This window comes from Trifolium pratense, linkage group LG1, assembly GCF_020283565.1.
Source record: "Trifolium pratense cultivar HEN17-A07 linkage group LG1, ARS_RC_1.1, whole genome shotgun sequence".
Lineage (NCBI taxonomy): Eukaryota > Viridiplantae > Streptophyta > Magnoliopsida > Fabales > Fabaceae > Trifolium > Trifolium pratense.
The window spans coordinates 50,754,846-50,776,129 of record NC_060059.1 but is presented as its reverse complement, the minus strand read 5'-3'; the positions used below and the strand labels follow the sequence as shown (position 1 = coordinate 50,776,129).

General features: G+C 32.9%; 3 protein-coding genes and 1 non-coding gene across 4 annotated transcripts; 3 read left to right on the top strand and 1 right to left on the bottom strand.

The window, feature by feature from the left end:
* The first annotated feature begins 1,788 nt into the window (after positions 1 to 1,788).
* LOC123903257 (protein ORANGE-LIKE, chloroplastic) lies at positions 1,789 to 5,278 on the top strand. The gene is made up of 8 exons (XM_045953204.1): positions 1,789 to 2,175; positions 2,273 to 2,390; positions 2,930 to 3,052; positions 3,414 to 3,500; positions 4,146 to 4,222; positions 4,359 to 4,486; positions 4,731 to 4,867; positions 4,980 to 5,278. Exons 1-8 carry the CDS (start codon positions 1,991 to 1,993, stop codon positions 5,055 to 5,057), a joined length of 933 nt encoding a protein of 310 aa, XP_045809160.1. The 5' UTR covers positions 1,789 to 1,990; the 3' UTR covers positions 5,058 to 5,278.
* A 788-nt stretch (positions 5,279 to 6,066) lies between these two features.
* TRNAL-UAG lies at positions 6,067 to 6,146 on the top strand. Its single transcript has one exon. It is a non-coding gene; the product is annotated as a tRNA-Leu (tRNA).
* A 144-nt stretch (positions 6,147 to 6,290) lies between these two features.
* On the top strand, positions 6,291 to 7,862 carry LOC123903256 (ubiquitin-60S ribosomal protein L40). Its single transcript, XM_045953203.1, has 5 exons — positions 6,291 to 6,427; positions 6,507 to 6,593; positions 6,682 to 6,784; positions 7,419 to 7,485; positions 7,614 to 7,862. Exons 1-5 carry the CDS (start codon positions 6,325 to 6,327, stop codon positions 7,638 to 7,640), a joined length of 387 nt encoding a protein of 128 aa, XP_045809159.1. The 5' UTR covers positions 6,291 to 6,324; the 3' UTR covers positions 7,641 to 7,862.
* A 131-nt stretch (positions 7,863 to 7,993) lies between these two features.
* LOC123903254 (beta-fructofuranosidase, insoluble isoenzyme 1-like) lies at positions 7,994 to 10,216 on the bottom strand. Its single transcript, XM_045953202.1, has 5 exons — positions 9,359 to 10,216; positions 9,086 to 9,244; positions 8,650 to 8,888; positions 8,457 to 8,550; positions 7,994 to 8,337 (listed from the first exon to the last, which is right to left on the bottom strand). Exons 1-5 carry the CDS (start codon positions 10,214 to 10,216, stop codon positions 8,158 to 8,160), a joined length of 1,530 nt encoding a protein of 509 aa, XP_045809158.1. The 3' UTR covers positions 7,994 to 8,157.
* Positions 10,217 to 21,284: the final 11,068 nt, after the last annotated feature.

Below are 21,284 nucleotides of genomic sequence, written 5' to 3'. Positions count from 1 at the left end.
ATATACTAACAAGATGTTGGAAAACATGTTACAACATCATATTTATTCAAGGAAATCTCGCGCATTTATGAGAGCATCTGCTATTTATGGAAATCCACTTAAAGAGCACGCTTAATGGAGATTTGATCTGATCAGGAGTTTTAAGGATAAGACAAACTTAATGAAATAGCTGGATGACTTATCCTATCATATAAAGTCCTTTAAACACTTTTGGAAAGTCTTGATATATCCTTAATGAAGATTGAAAAAGTATCAGATCATCCTTTATGATTCTCAAGGAGCGTCTGAGCATTTGTGAAGAAAGAGGAGCGTGCCTAATCACTATATATACGAAGACCAAGCTCAAGACTAAACATCTCATTTGAAAAATATTAGTTACACATATTGAGTCTTTGTTGAGTCTTTTATTGTTTGATTGTAATTCTTGCTTGTGGATTCTATAACACGAGTTAAGAAGTAGTTTATTATTTTAAGGTGACTCCTAAGCTTTGAAGTACGGAGTTTACCGTGTGTGATTCACTTGAAGCTTTTAAGCAAAAGTGAAGTGTTGTCTTGGCAAGTTGTCGCCACATCATTCCTAACATTGTATAATCAACACAGGTTGTGTTGTGTGAGTGGAAGTGAGATGGGATCTCATGTCTAGGAGTTCCTAGGCAGAAGTTGCATGAGTAGTGTCGAGGTTATAAGGCGTAAACCAAGGGTTTGCTGGAGGTCTTAGTTTAAGGCGTAAATCCTAGGGTTTGCTGGAGGTCTTAGTAACTAGAGCTATTAGTGGATTTCCTTCCTGGATTGGTATCCCCCAGAGTAGGCAGTTGGCTGAACTAGGTTAACAATTACTTGTGCCATTTATTTATTCTCTGTCAGTTTTTATATGTTATATAAGATGTGCCAACAATAGAAAAACAACATTATTCACAAAGTGGTTGTTGGGACATCTTAGGCAACATCATTCTAGTGATACCAGAATTTCATATTTCTTTAGTCTTGACTTTTTATTTGTTGTCAAACTTTTATTAATGAAATTATCTTTAACTAAAGAAATGATATAATTTTATTAGATGCATGTGTAAAAAACATGCATAACCATTAATCTCTTTAAATTAATCACTCAAAATTAAGGGGCCGATTAACTTATTTTTGAGGTTATGCGAAATAATTTATGCAAATAAATAAACTTTTATGTGTTATTATAAGTTTTTCAAGGTGATTTAATTTATGAAAAAACGACTTATAAAGATACAATTTTTATTAATAAAAACATAAATTAACATAAAAATTTACTCATTTACATAAACTAAAAAATAATACAAATCTAAACTGCGAGCAACACTTGCTTGGGCACAAGTGTTTGGACACAAAATATAGCCCTAAACACATAAATAAATAAAAATTAAAAAAAAAATAAAATTGTCATATCAAACTATATTACTTTAATTATTTTTTATTTTTATATTTATATTTTTTGGGTGTGTGCCCAACAAATCATATTTATGATGGTGCATGTTAAAGAATTTCTCCTAAACTGCACTATACCTATAATTTTGTAAAGCAAAAAGCAGCATATTGTTGTTGGAGTAAAACCGCAATTAGTGATAATTTTTTTTTTTTTTCACCCTCTTGTTTATGGTGGAAGGAGTCTCAGTAGTCAAGAGTTCGGACGAGTTCTAACATCAAGTGGTTCCAGTTCCCTCCCAAATGCAGTTGTGGGGATCAAATCATGGTCTTCCCTACTAAGTTTGGCGCCAATCACCACTGAACCAGCTAACATTTAATACTGATAATTTTATATTTAACTAAAAACAAATTTTTGTCTTACAACCGATACAAATTGGATGTATTGTTTGTTTTTGAAAGACACTTACCATAAAAAATTGATGTATTGTTCGTAGTGACGTATACCATCCTTAGCTGCTACTATTGTCTGTTCAGGATTGAGTTCCACTCTTCATAATGATTCTATGAACTCAAACTCAATTCCAAATCCAATTCAATGACTACTTTCTCTCCTTGCACAAATTCCCTTTCCCCCACAATTCTACCTTTCAAAACCTCCATTTTCTGTGCCCCTACCAACCACTTATCTTTTTCCAAAGGCACCACTCTCTTGCAGTTGAAGTCAAGGACAATTGCTTGTTCTTCTCCACAGGATGCTGGCTCCGGTGAAATCACACCAAAGTTTGTTCTTTTTCTTGTTGGTTTTTAGTACTTATTCTTTTGCCTATTGGGTGTCACTAATTTCATTAAAAATTGAAACTTTGCTTGTTTTTATCAGTAACTTTTGCATTATTGAGGGGCCAGAGACTGTTCAGGATTTTGTTCAGATGCAACTGCAGGAAATTCAAGACAATATAAAGAGTAGGCGCAATAAAATCTTTCTTCTCATGGAAGAGGTTAGCTTATAATGACTATATTCCATTAACTGTGTTAAGAGTCTCACATCGGATGTGAGATGACCTGAACATGAGTTTATAAGTAGATACAATCCTCATCGGATACGTGAGATGACCTGAACATGAGTTATGTCTGACTCTCAATTCTAAGAAAATGCTTTTAATTATCATCCATATTATGGTCTGGGTTGGATAAACGGCTTAATTTAGCGATTATAGGATAATAACTTATCATATTAAGTGTCTATGTATAAGCTAGTATTTCAATGACAAAAGATAAAATAAAGTCAAGTTGTTTCCATATAATGTACAATTCATATAAGTTGTTTTCATATAAGCTATTCTTAAGAGTTTATGTAAGTAAGGTGAAAACAACTTATGATATTTATGGATATATCATAAGCTGTTTTTATAACCTCTTTCAAATAGCCTGACAAATACTTATGTCGATAAATAAGTTCAAATAAGTCGATCCAAACAAATATATATGATATGGCAACACATTTTTGATAATGACTAATGAAAAATGAGTATGGCAGGTAAGGAGATTGCGTGTGCAGCAGCGTATGAGAAGTATACAAAGAGCTTTCAGTGAAGAGGGAGAGGAGGATGCAAATGAGATGCCGGAAATTCCATCATCTATTCCTTTTCTTCCTCATGTGGTAAGTTTCAAAACTTGTTTTGGTTAAACTATTGTTCTTGAGTTGTTGACTCGACTGAACCATCATTCTATGGATTGGAGAGAAACAAACATGTTAGCACAACAATTCTGTTAAGTGACAAATCATAGCAATATCTACAAGCACCGAGAAGCTTATTTGTATTTATATGATAGTTTAAAATTTTAAATAAGACACAAAGCTTATTCGTATAAAGTGTTGAACATCTTTTCTTTTTTTAGTCATTCTTAATAACATCCTTTTGTTTCTCATCTATCAAATGCTTGATGTGTTTGTGTTTGAAATAAGAGCATTTGGCATTTTTTTTAATGTTAACTAATTGTGTGTTTTTTCGATGAAATAGACGCCCAACACATTGAAGAAGCTCTATCTAACAGGCGCATCATTCATATCTGCAATAATTGTTTTTGGCGGATTTATCGCACCGACGGTAATTTTATTGCTACTAGTTTTAATACTAATTTCTTTGCACACTGAACTTCATTTGAGAGTGTTGACTTCTTCTACCTTTTGGATTTTATAAAAAAGGTTACTTCTATCTTTTGTATGAGAATCATTTCTCTGCTCAATAACTATGTTTCTTTTCATCTTAAATGGGAAGAAAATTTCTAGAATGGATTAAAGGATTATATTTAGATATGCTAACTTGATTTCTGCAACTGTAACCTTAGATGAAACAATCCACATAACTTGTTCACACATTTACTTTTAGGGCCCTATTTCGATAAACAACTTAATTAAGTGTTTATGGCATAAGCTATTTTTATAACAAATGATAAAATAAAGTCAAACAATTTTCATATAAGTTAAAGCTGTTTTCATAAGCTATTCCAGAGAGCTTATGGAAATAAGATGAAAAAAACTTATGGACATGTCATAAGCTGTTTCCATAACCTCTCCCAAATAGTTTCACAAGTGCTTATATCAGTAGATAAGTTCAACAAGTCAACTATAACATGTTGTGTTACAACTTACTAACATTATAGACTTTGCTTCATAAGTGGTATATTTGTAGACCTTGACCATGATCTACGTACATTCATTTCAAAATATTGAATTCTTATGTTAATTGCAGCTGGAACTGAAATTGGGTATAGGTGGTACCTCATATGAAGATTTCATAAGAAGCATGCATCTACCATTGCAATTAAGGTTTGCTATTCTTTGGTTAGATGACTTGATAAATTTGCAATTTCCTTCGGTTAGAAAGACAGAAATTGTCGTGCTGATGAATAGCAAATTTACTTTATCAAGACCTGATTACAATATGTTTGATTTATGAATCCAGTCAGGTTGACCCGATTGTGGCATCCTTTTCGGGTGGAGCAGTTGGCGTGATTTCAGTACTGATGTTAATTGAGGCTAATAATGTTGAGCAACAAGAGAAAACAAGGTGCAAGTATTGCCTTGGAACTGGTATATTCTACTCTTTGAAAATCGTATTAATACTTCTCTATCATACTCATTTTATATTTCATGTTTCATTTCTTTCTGTTCTTTCTAGAATTAAAAAAGATAGAGCTCGAAAACGAGTTTATAAAGAGTAACACTCCTCACGTTTTTGCAAAGACGCGTAAACTCCAATATATAAATAAGTTATTGTTATGTCTGCTTCTTATATTAAATTTGTATCTTATACGATTTGTAATATGATGGAAAGGTTACTTGGCCTGCGCTCGGTGTTCCACAAGTGGTGTATGTTTGAACATTGATCCGATTTCGGCATCTGGTACTTCTGTTAGACCCCTGCAAGTTCCTACAACCAAAAGGTGTCCAAATTGCTCTGGTGCTGGAAAGGTACACAATCCTAGGGCGGTGACTCGTCTAATTTATTTGCTAATCTTTATTTGCTAATCTATGCAGCTATTAATTAGTCTTTTAACGAATTGTTTTACGCGTTTTCTTTTAGGTTATGTGTCCAACCTGCCTTTGCACTGGGATGAAGATGGCAAGTGAACATGATCTGAGAATTGATCCATTTGACTAATATTTTTACAAGATTTGACATTGGAGGACTTGTATTTTTGTTGCTCTCAATGTATTTAAAAAAGTCCACTTCCAAATTTAGCATTAATTTCTTTTTCTTTTTTTTGAAACAAAATATATATGAATAAGCAATTTGGCTAAAAAGCTAGTAACATTCCATTATGCAAGAATTCTTGGTCCTAATTCCATATTAATTGAATATAATGTTATACTTTTATTATAGTACTCTTCCAACCTACTTCACAGGTGGATTTATTTTTAGATAGAGGAAAGAAAAGCAGCAAAGAAAACTACAAGCGAGTTGTAGTGACACAAAGTGCACTGGTTAGGACTAGATTATCCGCATGTTAACGAGGGCAAGAGCGAAAAATCAGCATTGGATTTTCCGAGTTTGAATTACCCTCTTTCCAAAGTATGCATAAGCATGATCGAAATTGATCACGGCCTAGCAAGACCTTTCAAAATTGCCAAGAAATTCTTTAAACACATTGGAGGCAACGCGACAAACCACTAAACCACCAGCATGCTCTAAGTTATCCTTAGAACTACCATTCACGTTGAATTTGATTATATTTTTCATATGACGAAATCATATAACTTCCTTTGCCACTTTTGGAACCCGACCGAACTAGAAGAGGAAACTATAATTGAATTTGTGGAATGAATGAAGTTGATAATCAGTTGCTCATGTCAATTTTAACTTGCAACACTAAGAAGTTTTGATTTAATATAACCTTACAATATCGACATTCCAATTGATATACTCCCTCCGTCCCAAAATATAAGGGAAAATTGGTAAAAGAAAGTTGATGTATTTGGTTAAAAATTTGGACTAAATACATCAATTTTGTTAGACCAATTTTCCCTTATATTTTGGAACGGAGGGAGTATGACTTATGGACCTTATTAGTGGTACTTTCGATTAGTCTAAATAACATATAATCATTAATTAAATTGTGAACAGATAACAGTCGATACAGATAAGCAAAGTTAATTAAACTTAACATCAAGACAGTTTGGCCGAGTGGTCTAAGGCGCCAGATTTAGGCTCTGGTCCGAAAGGGCGTGGGTTCAAATCCCACAGCTGTCAATGTTTTTTAATTTTTCTTTTTTTTTTATCACAAATTTATATAAAAAATGGGCCAAGCCCAATAAATCAACTTGAATCGGGTCGGGTTTCAAATTCACAAAACCATTTCTCTCAACGAATTTACGTTTTTCCCAATTCCAAATTTTCATTTCAGTTGAAAGAATCAGTATCAGCGGCGATGCAGATATTCGTGAAAACCCTAACAGGGAAAACGATAACTCTTGAAGTAGAGAGTAGCGACACAATCGACAATGTCAAAGCCAAGATTCAAGACAAGGAAGGTTCATATTCATATAAACTCAAATATTAATCATATAATTTTTTTTTCCATCAATTTCTTACGTTTGATGAATTAATCAGGAATCCCACCGGATCAGCAACGTTTGATCTTCGCCGGAAAACAGCTTGAAGATGGAAGAACCCTAGCTGATTACAACATTCAGAAAGGTATTAATTTCATTTAATTCATTCATCATTTCGCTTTTCTTATTCAATTTGATTTTGAATTTATTGGATAAAATAAATAATTTTGTAGAATCCACACTGCATCTTGTGCTAAGGCTTCGTGGAGGTATCATAGAGCCTTCTTTGATGGCTTTGGCTCGCAAATACAATCAGGACAAAACCATTTGCCGCAAGTATGTGTGTTCCTATCTAATCTTTCACTATATTTTTTTCTATATTTTTGAAATTGATAATTTTAATGTTTAATTAATATTATGTAGGTCCTTTTATTCATGTCCTTGAACTAATTTTTGTTTTTAATTTGTCCTAAACTTTTAAATGATTTGTGATAGATCCATGAATTTAAGGTCACAATTTTTCTTTAAGTTCAGTAGCTAATAAACAATTACTTTAATGTACCTAATTAAAGTTATGTAGGAGTAAACATTTAGGAGTAAACAGTTATTTCAATAGTTTGTATTTTGTACTTCCTCCAACCACAATTATAAGCAAAAGTCTACTTCTTAGATTCATTGAATAACTAATGTATCTGATGTATCAATCAAATACATTAGTTTAGTTATTCAATGAATCTAAAAAATGGACTTTTGTTTATAATTGTGGTCAGAGGGAGGGAGTAATTAGTACATGAATATAAGGTCCACATTTTTTTTTTAAGTTCAGTACCTAATAAATACTACTTATTTAAAAGTTTCGGAGAGACCTAATTAAAATTATGTAAACATTCAGGGATCTAATTCATTTTTTTTATGTGCTTAGGAATTTAATTGCAAACTTTTTAGCTCATTATCTATGTTTGTCTTTTAGATGTTATGCTCGTCTGCATCCAAGGGCAGTAAATTGCCGGAAAAAGAAGTGTGGTCACAGTAATCAGGTTTGGCAGATTTCTACTCTATAGTTTTATTTTAAACTTTGGTTATTGTTAGACTTAAGTTGTTTGGTAAAGTAGAAAAACAAAACTATGCTTCAATGAAATGTAACATTGTCTATCTCCTCTTGCAGTTGAGGCCAAAGAAGAAGATTAAGTAGTTTATGGCTCCGATGATCATCTTGTATGGTGAGCTGATGACCAATTGCAGTTTAATACTGTTGATCATGTGCTTAGTATGGTGTTTATCAATGTTTCAATGATTTTGGATTTATTTGTGGCATTCAACTATATACATGTATGACATTTTCTACTCTTTCATGTCTCAAGTTTGAGGATTCATTGCTTTTTATCTTATAATATGCTAGCAAGAGTTTTTGTTATAACAATGTTATTATTGAGGAAAGTTAATTTGCCCAATCTCATATAAGTTAATCGACATAGACACAATTGTAATGCTGACTTGATAATTTGAAATCTTTGTTTAAAATATCATGATATCATCCACACATGATTAAAACTAGATTATATTATTGAATCTTCCTCTTCAAATTACAACACCATAGATATAGATACAGCTATATTAAAGGCTAGTAAACAGATTATTTTTGGTATACCAATAATAGAACAGATACTATTTTATACTTTTTTTGTTCATTTATATTGATTTCTAGCTGGTTAGTTTCGACGAGCAGTTTTCATGCTCCATGCCTTTAAGTACTCCACAGTGATCTGCTCAGTACCGTTGTTGAACGCAAACAAATGAGCTTTTTCTCTCACAGCTAGTTTTGGATAAACCCTAGACAAGATGTTTGTTTTTCCTCCAGCTCCAAAACTCTCCACAACAGAGTGATCAATCTGTCATCAATTTCAAACATAAAGTAATTATTGTTTAGTATTGTAGCTAACTTTTTTTGAATAGTTCATGAATTTAAGTAAATCTTAACACCAAATAGGGGAGTGTGTTCTGCACATACCAAACTCCTAAGAGAAAGTTTCTTAGTAATTGCCAAATCCACATCTACAAAGCCTGCAAATGATGGCTTGTACAATTCTCTATTCAAAGAGGAACTATTCACAAGCACACTAGTTAGTAAACTTGTAAATTAATAGGAAGAATATAATAAATTAAATCATCATAACATAACTATTTTTAATTAGATAACAAACCTTTTTGCATCAGAACACATGAGAATCACATGTTTGTTTGAAGCTTTGAAAACTCTAAAGAACACAGGAGTATACTCCTCAAGTTTTTTGGAAGCCAGTGTTAGAAGTCCAAATGGTCCAAGGCCACCTTGAACCTTTGAACCCTTGTGTGCACAAAGATCCTCTGCATTCACCCAATTAGGATCAAATGCCTCTGCTTTGTCCAAACTTGAGAATGTGAATGTAACTTCCACATCAGCCTGAAGTATATTAATATTATATAGTATATAATTAGTGAGAACATAGGTTAAGTAGGAGATTCAAAATTTGAACTGTAAAAACTAGCATAACTACCATCTATGATTAAAATATGTTTCAAGAAAATCTATGATTAAAATATAAAACTCTTACACTACTTAATAATTAACATAATTACCAATTTAAATAAGAATCTGACCTGAGCAGCAGTAATCCCTTTTACTTCAACATAACCTCCCTTCTTTAGCTTTTGTTTGTTTATCCCAACTTGTTTCTCTCTTAGCTTATTTAATTCTTCAACGGGCCATTGTCTTAACTGTTTGCCACCTGAATCAAGCCACACCGTTCTTGGAATTGCCTGAAAAGTTTAAGAAACACATTCCTTAACTCATCTAAAACATGTTCCCTTTCTCTTAAAATTAATATTTTCTTTCTTAACAAATTATTTTTTATTGAATAGAAAATAAACTACCTGAATTCCTGCCCATCCTTTCTTAACATCATCTTCTTTGGTATCTGATTCATTTGCCCATCCCCATATGATCCTTCGATTCTTGCTTGGGTCAAAGAATGATTTTGAAGCATAGAAGTTGCCATAATCATATCTAAGGCCACCCCAACCATCCTCTGAAGTATTATCTGGTATATACTTATCCTTATTTGGGATATATGTTCCAACTGTATAGTATTCATACCTAGTCATGTCAAGGCTATTCTTTAGCACATGCTTAACACTATCACCTATCATCGACGCGTCTAACCCATTTTTTCCTACCAAAGGAACCGGGTAAAAATCCGGACACTCCCACATACCCGTGGTTTTAGCCGAATGTATCGGGTGTTTGGCCCGAGTCCATTTCACAAAATCTTTACTCCTATATAAATAGGCTAGTCCTGTATCTTCATGTTTGCTACCAACAAGTATCCTCCAGTGTCCATCCTTGCCCAACCAAGCAGTGGTCGGGTCTCGAAACACTGATCCGTTCATGTTTCGATTTGCTGTCACAATTGGGTTTAAGCGGTCAGGCTTAACCCATTTTGTGAGAAACGGATCAGATGTATTCGCAGGTATAGCCATGCATTGGACCTCATTGCTCCGCTTGTCAACAACTCCAGTGTAGAGGATAACAGGTCCTTTACCTGGGATGATGGTGGCCGATCCAGACCAACACCCGTATTTGTCGAAGGGTTTGGATGGGTATAGGGCGGGTTGAAGTTCTTTCCAATTGATGAGATCCTTTGATACTGAGTGGCCCCATACAATGTTACCCCAAACAGCTCCTTTGGGATTGTACTGGTAAAATAGATGGTAGACTCCTTTGTAGTACATGGGTCCTATTTTATTGGAATTGCATTGAAATTAATGAATTGTATATAGTCATTGAAGATGATAAGAAAATGTAAATCAAAGATAAAATTATTAAAAGTAAACTGTGGGATGAGCTAGCTGACCATTTGGATCTGGATGTTGATGTTTGAATATTTGATCCATCATCCATGCATATGTGTATTATTACACCATCATCGATTAATGGACAAATTGAGGAATCAGAAAACAGAAAGTTAGCATTCTACATAGGATTATTTGGAAAAGCTAGAGCATTAAACAATGATAAAAATAAAAGGAAGTTTTAATTTTTTTATAAAAAAAAAAAAATTATTTTGTTATTAAACCTATACTACGTTTTGGACATTGACTAATTAATATGTGTTGGATGAAATAAATTTAGTGGCAAAGTTTTTCAGCATATTAATTTTTTGAAAGGGTTATTGTTATTTGAGATAGTAATGTTTTAGTCAAAAGTTAGTAATTTGAACTGTATAAGTTGTATATATTTTTAGGAAAATGCTAAACAGTGCCCTCGGGGCACTGGTTAAGCATGTTAAAATAGAAATTCTGTCTCGAAATGCGTGCATTCAATGCCTCAAAAGTACAAAAAGTTGTCTTTTCAATATAAATTTTATTTTTTATTTCCTTTTTAGGTATGCTTAACAAGTGCCCGGGGGCACTGTTTAGCATGACCCATATTTTTATTGAAACGGTATTGTAGTTTTTATATCAAGAGTGGAGATCAAATCCTTAACCATCGTTATCAATCACTAGTTAACTCCTCCGTTTCAACCACCAATCCTATTCCTATGTTTGGTATAAAGGTAGATGTATCAGAATTATGGTGACCTACCGTAATTTTGTTGAAACTATACTCTATAACTTTTAGAAAATCACAGTAGATCGCCGTAATTCTGACATATTCACCGTAAAACCAAACATACTCTAAGTCATTCTTATATTTACTTTGTATAATTGTATTAAATAAATTGAAAACCATGACTCACATGAGAAGAAAAAAAAGGTACGCATGTGCTGTGAACGGACCAAAATGAGGACGTTTGTACATCAACGATGTTTCGAAATATGATAGGGTTGTACAACAGAATTTATTTGTAAGTGGTAATATTGATGTAACATTAATTCTCAAAATGATGAATATATATGTATGAAGCAATTTTGGCCAAATTCATATAAAAAGCATATGATTCTATTTTCCAAATTTATGCAAAGTTAGCCCTGCATCTCCATGTGTAAGGGATCCATGATCCCCCAAATATTGGCAACGTGGATGAGAAGGGACTATGGACAAGAAGTGACAGTTACTTGGCATGAAAAGGGTCACTCTCATTTCTATACATTGCATTTTCAAATTGGACTTTGAGTTGGGTTCATAATTACTAACTCGTAGTTGATTTCATATTTAGCACAAAAATGTACAAGAAAGTGAAAAGTGATCGTGCACTAAGTGAGTGTAATGTCAAATATGTGTTACTCACAATGCCACCTTTTTCTTTCTTTTATAATGAGAAAATAGAAGATGCGTCAAAAAGTATAAAATAATTTTACACTAACATTTAATGAATATCATGTATTTTGCCAAATCACATAATTGTTTTAAACTTATTTGTATGACGTGACAAATTGGTGGTTTCTTATTGGATTATCGTATAAAACAATTTTACACTATCAATGGAATAGAATATTGTTGAAAAAGTAATGAGAAAATAGAATATGTACCATAAGTGTATATTAGTTTTACATTTGACATCCAATAAACATCTTGTATTCTATCATATCATATTGTATACTAATTTTACACGGACGAAATTAGTTGTATGACGTGTAAAACTATTTTATATTGCCATGTCCATTAAACTTAAAATAATTAAAGTTTAACTTTACTTTTTACCTTTAATTTTTGTCAATAATTTAACCTTTTTTCCTAATATTTAAATCTTATTTATATGTAAGTTATTTCATTTACATTTTTGGCATATATATATAGAACATAATTGTAGGATCATAAAAGTTCAGAGGAAATAATATTCCATGTAAAACATCAGATACTCAAATCTACAAAGCACTAAAATACAAGCTGCTTTGTCCCATGTTGATGCCATGTAGAATTCAAGTTCCTCTTGCATGTTTGTGGAAATTTGTTCAGCAAAAGGAACTATATTATAACTAAACTTTCCTTTATATATTTAGTCTCAATATTGTATATTTTCCTATATAACTAAGCTTGCATTCATAAAAAAATAAAATTTAATAAGCTTTCTCATTAAAAATATATATAAGTAAGCTTGCCTTTATGCCTAACTGTATCAACGATATTGTTTAAGTTTAACTTTAACTTAATGCATATAAAGTTCATAATTTGTGGTAACCCAAAAAAAAACATAATATTTTAATATTTTATCATAAGCACACAAAGAAAGATATGTTAGACAATATTGACTAAAAAGAAGTCATTATATTATATTATCACATTTTTTTATAGCATTATATTATCACATGATTCACATCATTTAATTAGTTAATCAGGCTTGTTAAAAAAAGTATATTAGGAAAACAATTTAAGTGACTAAAATAGATATGATAAAATTTTGAAAAAAATAAGAAGATAAAACAAAATTATTATTGTTTATAAAAATAAGATGTGAAACACTCAAGTGTCTCGGTGTTTAGTTGGATAATAGTAGTATTTTATAGACAATTTATTATCAATTTTTGGTTCGTAGTATTATTAATGTATTTTATTATCAAAGCTAAACACCGACAATTAAACAATAATTTTTGGATAAATTGTCCCAAGCTAAACACCAACAATTTATTATCAAAATAAGAAGATAAAACAAAATTATTCATGTATTTTATTTTTGTGGTATACGTAGTATTATTTTGTTATTAAATAATATAACCACCACATTACTTTGTACCAAACAAAAAATATATATAACCACATCACTAAATTCTATTTATTGTTAACTATCAATAAAAATGATCTAACCAATGAGAAATTGGAGAAATATGTACACAGTTAGTTAGGATTTGTAACTGACTTGTAGTGTAAGTCTTAGTTTTGATAACTAACTTGTAGAATAAGTTAGTGTATGTTAGCTTCACATTAGCTTACAGTAGATCCTAGATCACAGTATATAAGGATGCTATTGCTGTATTAACATTCATTCAGTTCAATAATAATGAATCCTTCTTTCCAATTTTCCTTTTCTCTTCTATCTTAACATGGTATCAGAGCCTTAAGATCCACCGTAACCGTTTTTCCGCTGCCATAACCGTTTTCTGTTAGCTGTTTCCGATCGTCTTCTCCGACGGAATCATGCCTCCTCGCAATGCTACCGATCCCGTTCTCGATAATTCTTCTCCCTACTTCGTTCATCCTGGTGATGGACCGAGTTCCGTCGTTGTTACGCCACTTCTCACCGGTTCCAACTACCAGTCTTGGGCTCGTTCAATGAAACGTGCGCTCGGAGCTAAAATGAAGCTTGAATTCGTTGATGGTTCACTTCCTCAGCCGGAAGATGACTTTGATCCGGCGTTTCGCGCGTGGCATCGTTGCAATCAACTAGTTTCTTCATGGATCTTGAATTCAATTTCACCTTCAATTGCTCAATCGGTTGTTTTTCTTGAAAACGCCATTGACATTTGGAATGATCTTCGCGAACGCTTCTCTCAAGGTGATCTGATTCGTATTTCTGAATTGCAGCAAGAAATCCATGCTTTGAGGCAAGAAAATCGTTCAGTTATTGATTTCTACTCTGAACTCAGAGTTCTTTGGGAAGAATTGGAGTTGTATCTTCCTTTTCCTACTTGTACTTGTCGCCAACGATGTGCTTGTGAGGCTATGCGTTCCGCACGCAGGAATCACACTCTCCTTCAAACAATTCGTTTCATTACTGGCTTGAATGATCACTTTTCTACTGTGAAGTCACAGATCTTGCTCCTTGATCCTCTTCCTCCAATTAACAAAGTTTTTCATATGGTGATTCAGCATGAACGCCAAGGTAATTTCACTGAGCCTGATGAATCTAAGATTCTTGTCAATGCAGCTAGGTCCAATAAACCTACTTCTGGCTCCAAGCCTCCTCGTAATTGCACTTTCTGTGGTAAGGATAATCATTTTGTTGAAAACTGCTTCAAGAAGAATGGTGTTCCTCCACATATGAAGAAGTATGCTTCTGCTAATGCTGCAACTGAGGGAGCCTCCTCTGAGCCAATTGCAGCTACTCCTCCTTCAATTTCTCAAGAGCAGTATGATAAGCTAATGTCACTACTTCAGCATTCTAACCTTGCTTCCACTTCTGCATCTGCAAGCTCAGTAAAGGTTGGTTCTTCTATGGTCACTGATCATACATCAGTGATTCACAAAGGTATATCTCATTCCCTTCATAATGCATGTGTTCTTGGCACTTGGATCATTGATTCAGGTGCTAGTCACCACATATGTAGTTCTTTGTCTTGGTTTCAATCATATATTGAAATCAATCCTATCAATATTACTCTTCCAAATGGAAATTTTGCTATTGCCAAGCTTTCTGGTACAGTTCAATTTTCACCACAATTTGTCATTACTAATGTTCTATTTGTTCCCAATTTCTCTATTAATTTGATAGCAGTTTCAAAATTGTGCCAATCACCTCATTATATAGTCAATTTTACTAATACACACTGTATCATTCAGGACAAGAAGAATTTGAAGATGATTGGTTCAGCTGATGAACATGATGGATTGTATCATCTGAAGCTTACAGATAAAGTGGCTCATGTGGCATCTATTGATGGTTCTAACCACAAATCTATCCCTAAGTCTGCCCTTTGGCATTTTAGATTAGGACACCCTTCCCACCTTAGACTAGCTAGCTTGCACAATAAGTTTCCCTATGTAACAGCTGATCCTAATGGAATATGTGATGTTTGCCACCTTGCTAAGCACAAGAAACTTCCCTATAATACTAGTTTTAATAAAGCAGCTCATGCTTATGATGTAATTCACTTTGATATTTGGGGTCCTATTTCAATAAAATCTTTTCATCATCATTCTTATTTTCTTACTGCTGTAGATGATTATAGCAGATATACTTGGATTGTTTTAATGAAATCCAAAGCTGAAACAAGGAATCATGTTATAAATTTGATAAAAATGATTCAGACTCAATTTAATCATCAAGTCAAAATAGTAAGGTCAGATAATGGCCCTGAGTTTCTTATCAATGAATTTTATACTTCTAAAGGAATTTTACACCAAACTAGCTGTGTTGAATCCCCACAGCAGAATGGTAGAGTAGAGAGAAAGCATCAGCACATTTTAAATATTGCTAGAGCTCTATTATACCATTCAAATTTGCCTAAAAATTTTTGGTCATATGCAGTTTTACATGCTACATATCTCATAAACAGAATTTCCACTCCTGTACTTCAAAATAAATCTCCCTATGAAATGCTTTATCAATCCTTACCAAATTTGCATGAATTAAAGGTTTTTGGCTCTCTTGCATATGCCTCTACTTTAAACATCAACAGATCTAAACTGTCACCAAGAGGCAGAAAATGTGTTTTCTTAGGCTACAAGCAAGGTGTCAAGGGTTCTATTCTCTTTGATCTAGATAGTAAAACCATTTTCATTTCTAGAAATGTCACCCATTTTGATCATATTTTACCATATACTGCCACTAACTCACCCATTCATTGGCATTATCATTCTACTTTTGATTCTACACCTTCAGAAAATCATATACCTGCTGATTCTCCTAATGAATTATCCATAAGGCCATTAACCACACTTCTAACTGACTTCACCACCAATGAAGCCATTCAACCCATTGACATTCCTTCCCCTTCATCACCATCACTTTCACCACAAAACACTTCACCCCCACCTTCACCACCAAATGTTAGACCAGCAAGAGTGAAACATAAGCCAACTCATCTGTCTGACTATGTGTGCAATTCATCAAGTGCTTCACTGCAATCTTCATCTTCAGGTACACTCTATCCTATCTCCTCTTTTCATTCTTTAGATCATTTATCTCCTTCACATAGTGTCTACACTTTGTCTCTCACACAACACACAGAACCACAGACCTATAGTGAAGCTTGTAAATCAGAACACTGGATTCAAGCTATGAATTCTGAGCTAGAGGCCTTGGCTCGTACTGGTACTTGGAAGATTGTTGACTTACCACCCAATATCAGGCCTATTGGGAGTAAGTGGGTGTACAAAATCAAACATAAGTCTGATGGAACTGTTGAAAGATATAAGGCCAGACTTGTAGCTAAAGGTTACAATCAGATAGAGGGACTGGATTTTTTTGATACTTTCTCACCAGTTGCAAAGCTTACTACTGTCAGGATGTTACTTGCCATAGCATCAATTAAGGGATGGATTGTGCATCAACTTGATGTCAACAATGCTTTCCTGCATGGAGACCTGCAAGAGGATGTGTATATGAAAGTCCCAGATGGTGTTCAGTGTGCTAAGCCTAATCAAGTTTGTAAGTTACTCAAAAGCTTATATGGCTTGAAACAGGCTAGTCGCAAATGGTATGAGAAACTCACATCCTTGTTAGTCAAGGAGGGATATACACAGTCCACATCTGACTATTCTCTATTCACAATCAATCAACAAAGTCACTTTACTGCATTGTTAATATATGTTGATGATGTGATTTTGACTGGTACTGATATACAAGAGATAACTAGAATTAAAACTATCTTGGATAACAATTTCAAAATTAAGGATTTAGGTGTTGTGAAATATTTCCTTGGTTTAGAAGTTGCTCACTCCAAAGAAGGGATAAGTATATCTCAGAGAAAGTATTGCCTGGATTTGCTTCATGATTCTGGTTTGCTTGGATCTAAACCTGCCTCCACACCATTAGATCCATCCATTAAACTGCATCAAGATAATGGTAAGCCATTTGAGGACATAAGTTTGTATAGAAGACTTGTTGGTAAACTGCTGTACCTCACCAACACCAGACCAGATATCACATTTGCTACACAACAGTTGAGCCAATTTCTACATAATCCAACTGTTACTCACTACAAAGCAGCATGTAGGGTTATTAGATACCTCAAACATAATCCAGGAAGAGGCCTTCTCTTTCACAGAAATTCAGATTTGCAGATACTTGGATACTCAGATGCAGATTGGGCTGGATGCTTAGATACTAGAAGATCCACCAGTGGTTATTGTTTCTTTCTTGGTTCATCTCTTGTGTCATGGAAGGCAAAGAAACAGTCAACCATCTCCAAGTCTTCATCTGAAGCTGAATATAGAGCTCTTTCATCAGCAACTTGTGAATTGACTTGGCTCCTATACTTGTTGAAAGACTTGCAGATAGAATGTACAAAGCAGCCAGTCTTGTTTTGTGATAATCAAAGTGCATTGCATATAGCTTCAAATCCAGTTTTTCATGAAAGAACTAAGCACATAGAGATAGACTGTCACATTGTTAGGGAAAAGGTGCAGAATGGAATGATGAGACTGCTTCCCATAGCAACACAAGATCAGCTAGCAGATTTCTTGACAAAGGCTCTGCCAGTGCCAAAGTTTAACCATTTCATGTCCAAGCTTGGATTGCTCGATATATATCAAGCATCAGCTTGTGGGAGGATGTTAACTATCAATAAAAATGATCTAACCAATGAGAAATTGGAGAAATATGTACACAGTTAGTTAGGATTTGTAACTGACTTGTAGTGTAAGTCTTAGTTTTGATAACTAACTTGTAGAATAAGTTAGTGTATGTTAGCTTCACATTAGCTTACAGTAGATCCTAGATCACAGTATATAAGGATGCTATTGCTGTATTAACATTCATTCAGTTCAATAATAATGAATCCTTCTTTCCAATTTTCCTTTTCTCTTCTATCTTAACATTTATCAAGTCAAATTTATTCAAGACATTTCTCATCATAATTGGGTCGGACACTCTTGCTGGAATGTGGTAGAATATGTGTTTATAAATGCTAGAACATCTTTTACTTTGTAAAATATATGTTTATCATTATAGTAGAAAGAAATATAGAATATTAGTTAAAGAAGATGCAATAATAAAAACAAGTATTTTAACATTTTAATTATTTTTCAAAAATCTAAACAACAATTCACTTCAAGAGTCTTGCTTGGATTTTAGGCCTGTCTCCCAAGTATGCTTAGGCTTAGATTTTTTTGGTTTGTAATTTGCAACATATTTTGTTCTATTTTTCTCTCCATTTGAATTTTTTTTTTTTTTTTTTGCTTATGAATGAGTTATTAATAAATTTGTTGATAAATAAAGCCTACTAGTTATCTCTCAGGTAGAAAATAAAATTAATTAACAAAAACAGTAAACTTAGCCGTCATTTTTCTCATCAAATATAGTTTGAAGTTTGCCTCATCTTCATGATTATAGATACATATTTAGAAACTCCAAAAATTAATTAACAAGAAATTGTTTTATTTATTTACAGATAAATGTTAGTAAGTTCATGGTTATGTAAGTTGTGGAGATCAGACTCAAAATCCTACTTTAACATTTAAGTTATACTCAAATGAGTGAAATATATAGTAATTTTTAGTTATGAAGCTAATAACAAACAATAGAAAATAAAATTGCACTCAAAATGGATATATTAAACACTGCATATAAATAAGCTAAGTAAGATCAAATTAAGTAATTATTAAGAACGTTAATTACCGTTGATCCAATTCCTATTAGGTTGAAAATGATATCCAGTTCTATGAAGTTTGCTAACGGAACGAGCTGAAATTGATTGAAGATGAGGATATATGCGATGAAACCCATCAACACCATTGTTACATATCACACAAATAACTATAAAAACAATGAGACATTTTGTGAGACTCATCATCATAAGGATAATCAAAGAAACAAGTGTGATTATTTGGAGATTATATGGAACAAGAGAGGTACCTATTGCCCTTATTTATAGAACCAAATGGGGGAGGGTGCACCTAGGAAAATAAACATTAGGCCTAATAGAAAGAGTATATTTTTGTTGCTATATATTAAAAACAAAAAAAAAATACTCATTTTGAATTATAAGTTATAAACATTGATTTGGTTTATTTGAAATTTATCATAAATTAATTTTCATTTTTAAATACTAGAATTTAATTTTTTTTACAATGGTTATGCCCATGTGTAACATGGACTATTACACATTCAATGTATATATAAAAAGAGTTTAATTTCTATGCACCGTCGGTTTAAAATTATTTTACGCATGCATGCATCCAATGATGTGTTGTCACATCATTTAATGAATGTGACACATCATATGTTTAAAAACACAATATGTGAGGTGTCAATATATTATTAGACGCATGTGTATATAAATTAAATTCACAATAATTCATATAAGAGAAAAGGTTTTAAATTTTATTGGAAAAGAAAAGGTTTTAAAATCCTATGTTTAAATTAAATAAAGAGTTTAAAAGACATGCACTGTCAGTGTACATTAATTTTACACTGACAACCAATAAGAATGATTCAATCTTTCATGTCATATAAAAAAAATGGAGTGAAGCGAAATGACATAGCGGAAAACATGATTGTGATTGATTTGCAGCTTAAAATTGTTTTACGATGTTAGTTCATATTTCTTTTTCTCTAAAATAAATTTACAAAAATGATAAATTTTCTCTTTTTAAACAATTTGTATATGCTTTTGGTAAAAAAAATTAAAGGATATATTTTATTGATAAAGACTTATTGCATATACCATTTAGAAAGAGCATCCACAATAATTCCTTTTGTATCTCTGCCATGTGTAGCTTACCAAGAAGAATTAAGAATCCTTTGTAATTCCTCTAAGAGATAATGCGGGATAGGATAGATGTTCATTCCTTAAGGGTGTAACTTGGAAGTTTAGGTTAAATAAAAATAGTTATTTTTTCTTTTTAAGCATAGAAGAGAGACCAAAATATTTTCCTATTCCAAGTTTTTTGCTTGGATCACCCAACACATGAAAACTGTTCACAAAGTTCACGTGGAACACTTAAGTCGTATTTGAGGCAAGGTGAAATTGAGGGAAAAAATCCCCTCAAGTACATTTTTATTTTTATCAAAATGGATGGCCAGGATTAAAGTGGATCTCCTCCGGTGGATAAACCACGGGCGAGAATCCAGACTCAAAATTGAGAGTGTTGTCAATATTTGTGTGAGCATTGAACGACGTACAATTACATAAGTTGTTTTAAAAACCGATTAACATGTTATCTTTTTTCAAAATTTTAAATATGTTTTCATGTACCTTTTGTTGTATTTCAAATGTGAATTGAGTCACATATTGGATGAAAAGGTCGTTGTTGAACACTTGAGCGGATCCATAATTTTAATGCTCTAAAATTTTAGGTTACAATGTGATATCAAACTCACTTATGTGATTGTTCAATACTCGATATATCTCTATACCCCTCATAACCCAACACCTTTCTCTCATCATCGTCCTATTTGCCTTTGCCTTTGATTGTCACTCATCTCTCTCACACATATTTTCTCTATAGTTTTCTTTGTAAAAAAAACTTATGCCAATGGCGATGGATGATTTCAGACAAAAAAGAAAGGCCAAAAATCACCCTTCTCGCATCAGACAATAATTGTCCAAGAAAAAAAATATACAATTTATTTTTTCAACATCCTATGCCCTACAATAATTGTCGCAATAGATAATTTCACACATATAATAAATCTAATCAATTAATAAAAGAAAATGAAGAGTATTTTACTAATCCTTATTAACCATTGATATATTGTCACTATTAAATACAATAAAATTTGGCAAATAACTTCCTATAGTTCATAAGTTCAAGCAAGAGTAGGCACACCACATCTAAAGCTAGTTTCAACCAGTGTTTTAAAAACCGGACTGGTCATCGAACCGGCGAGGGCACTAGGTTACTGGTTCACTAGTCGAACCACTGGGTCACTGGTCGAACCGCATGACAAACCGGATTAAACCGAATTAAACCGATGAAATGAACTGGTCTCTATGATAAGACTATATAGTTATTAAACCAGTTGAATCGGATAATTCA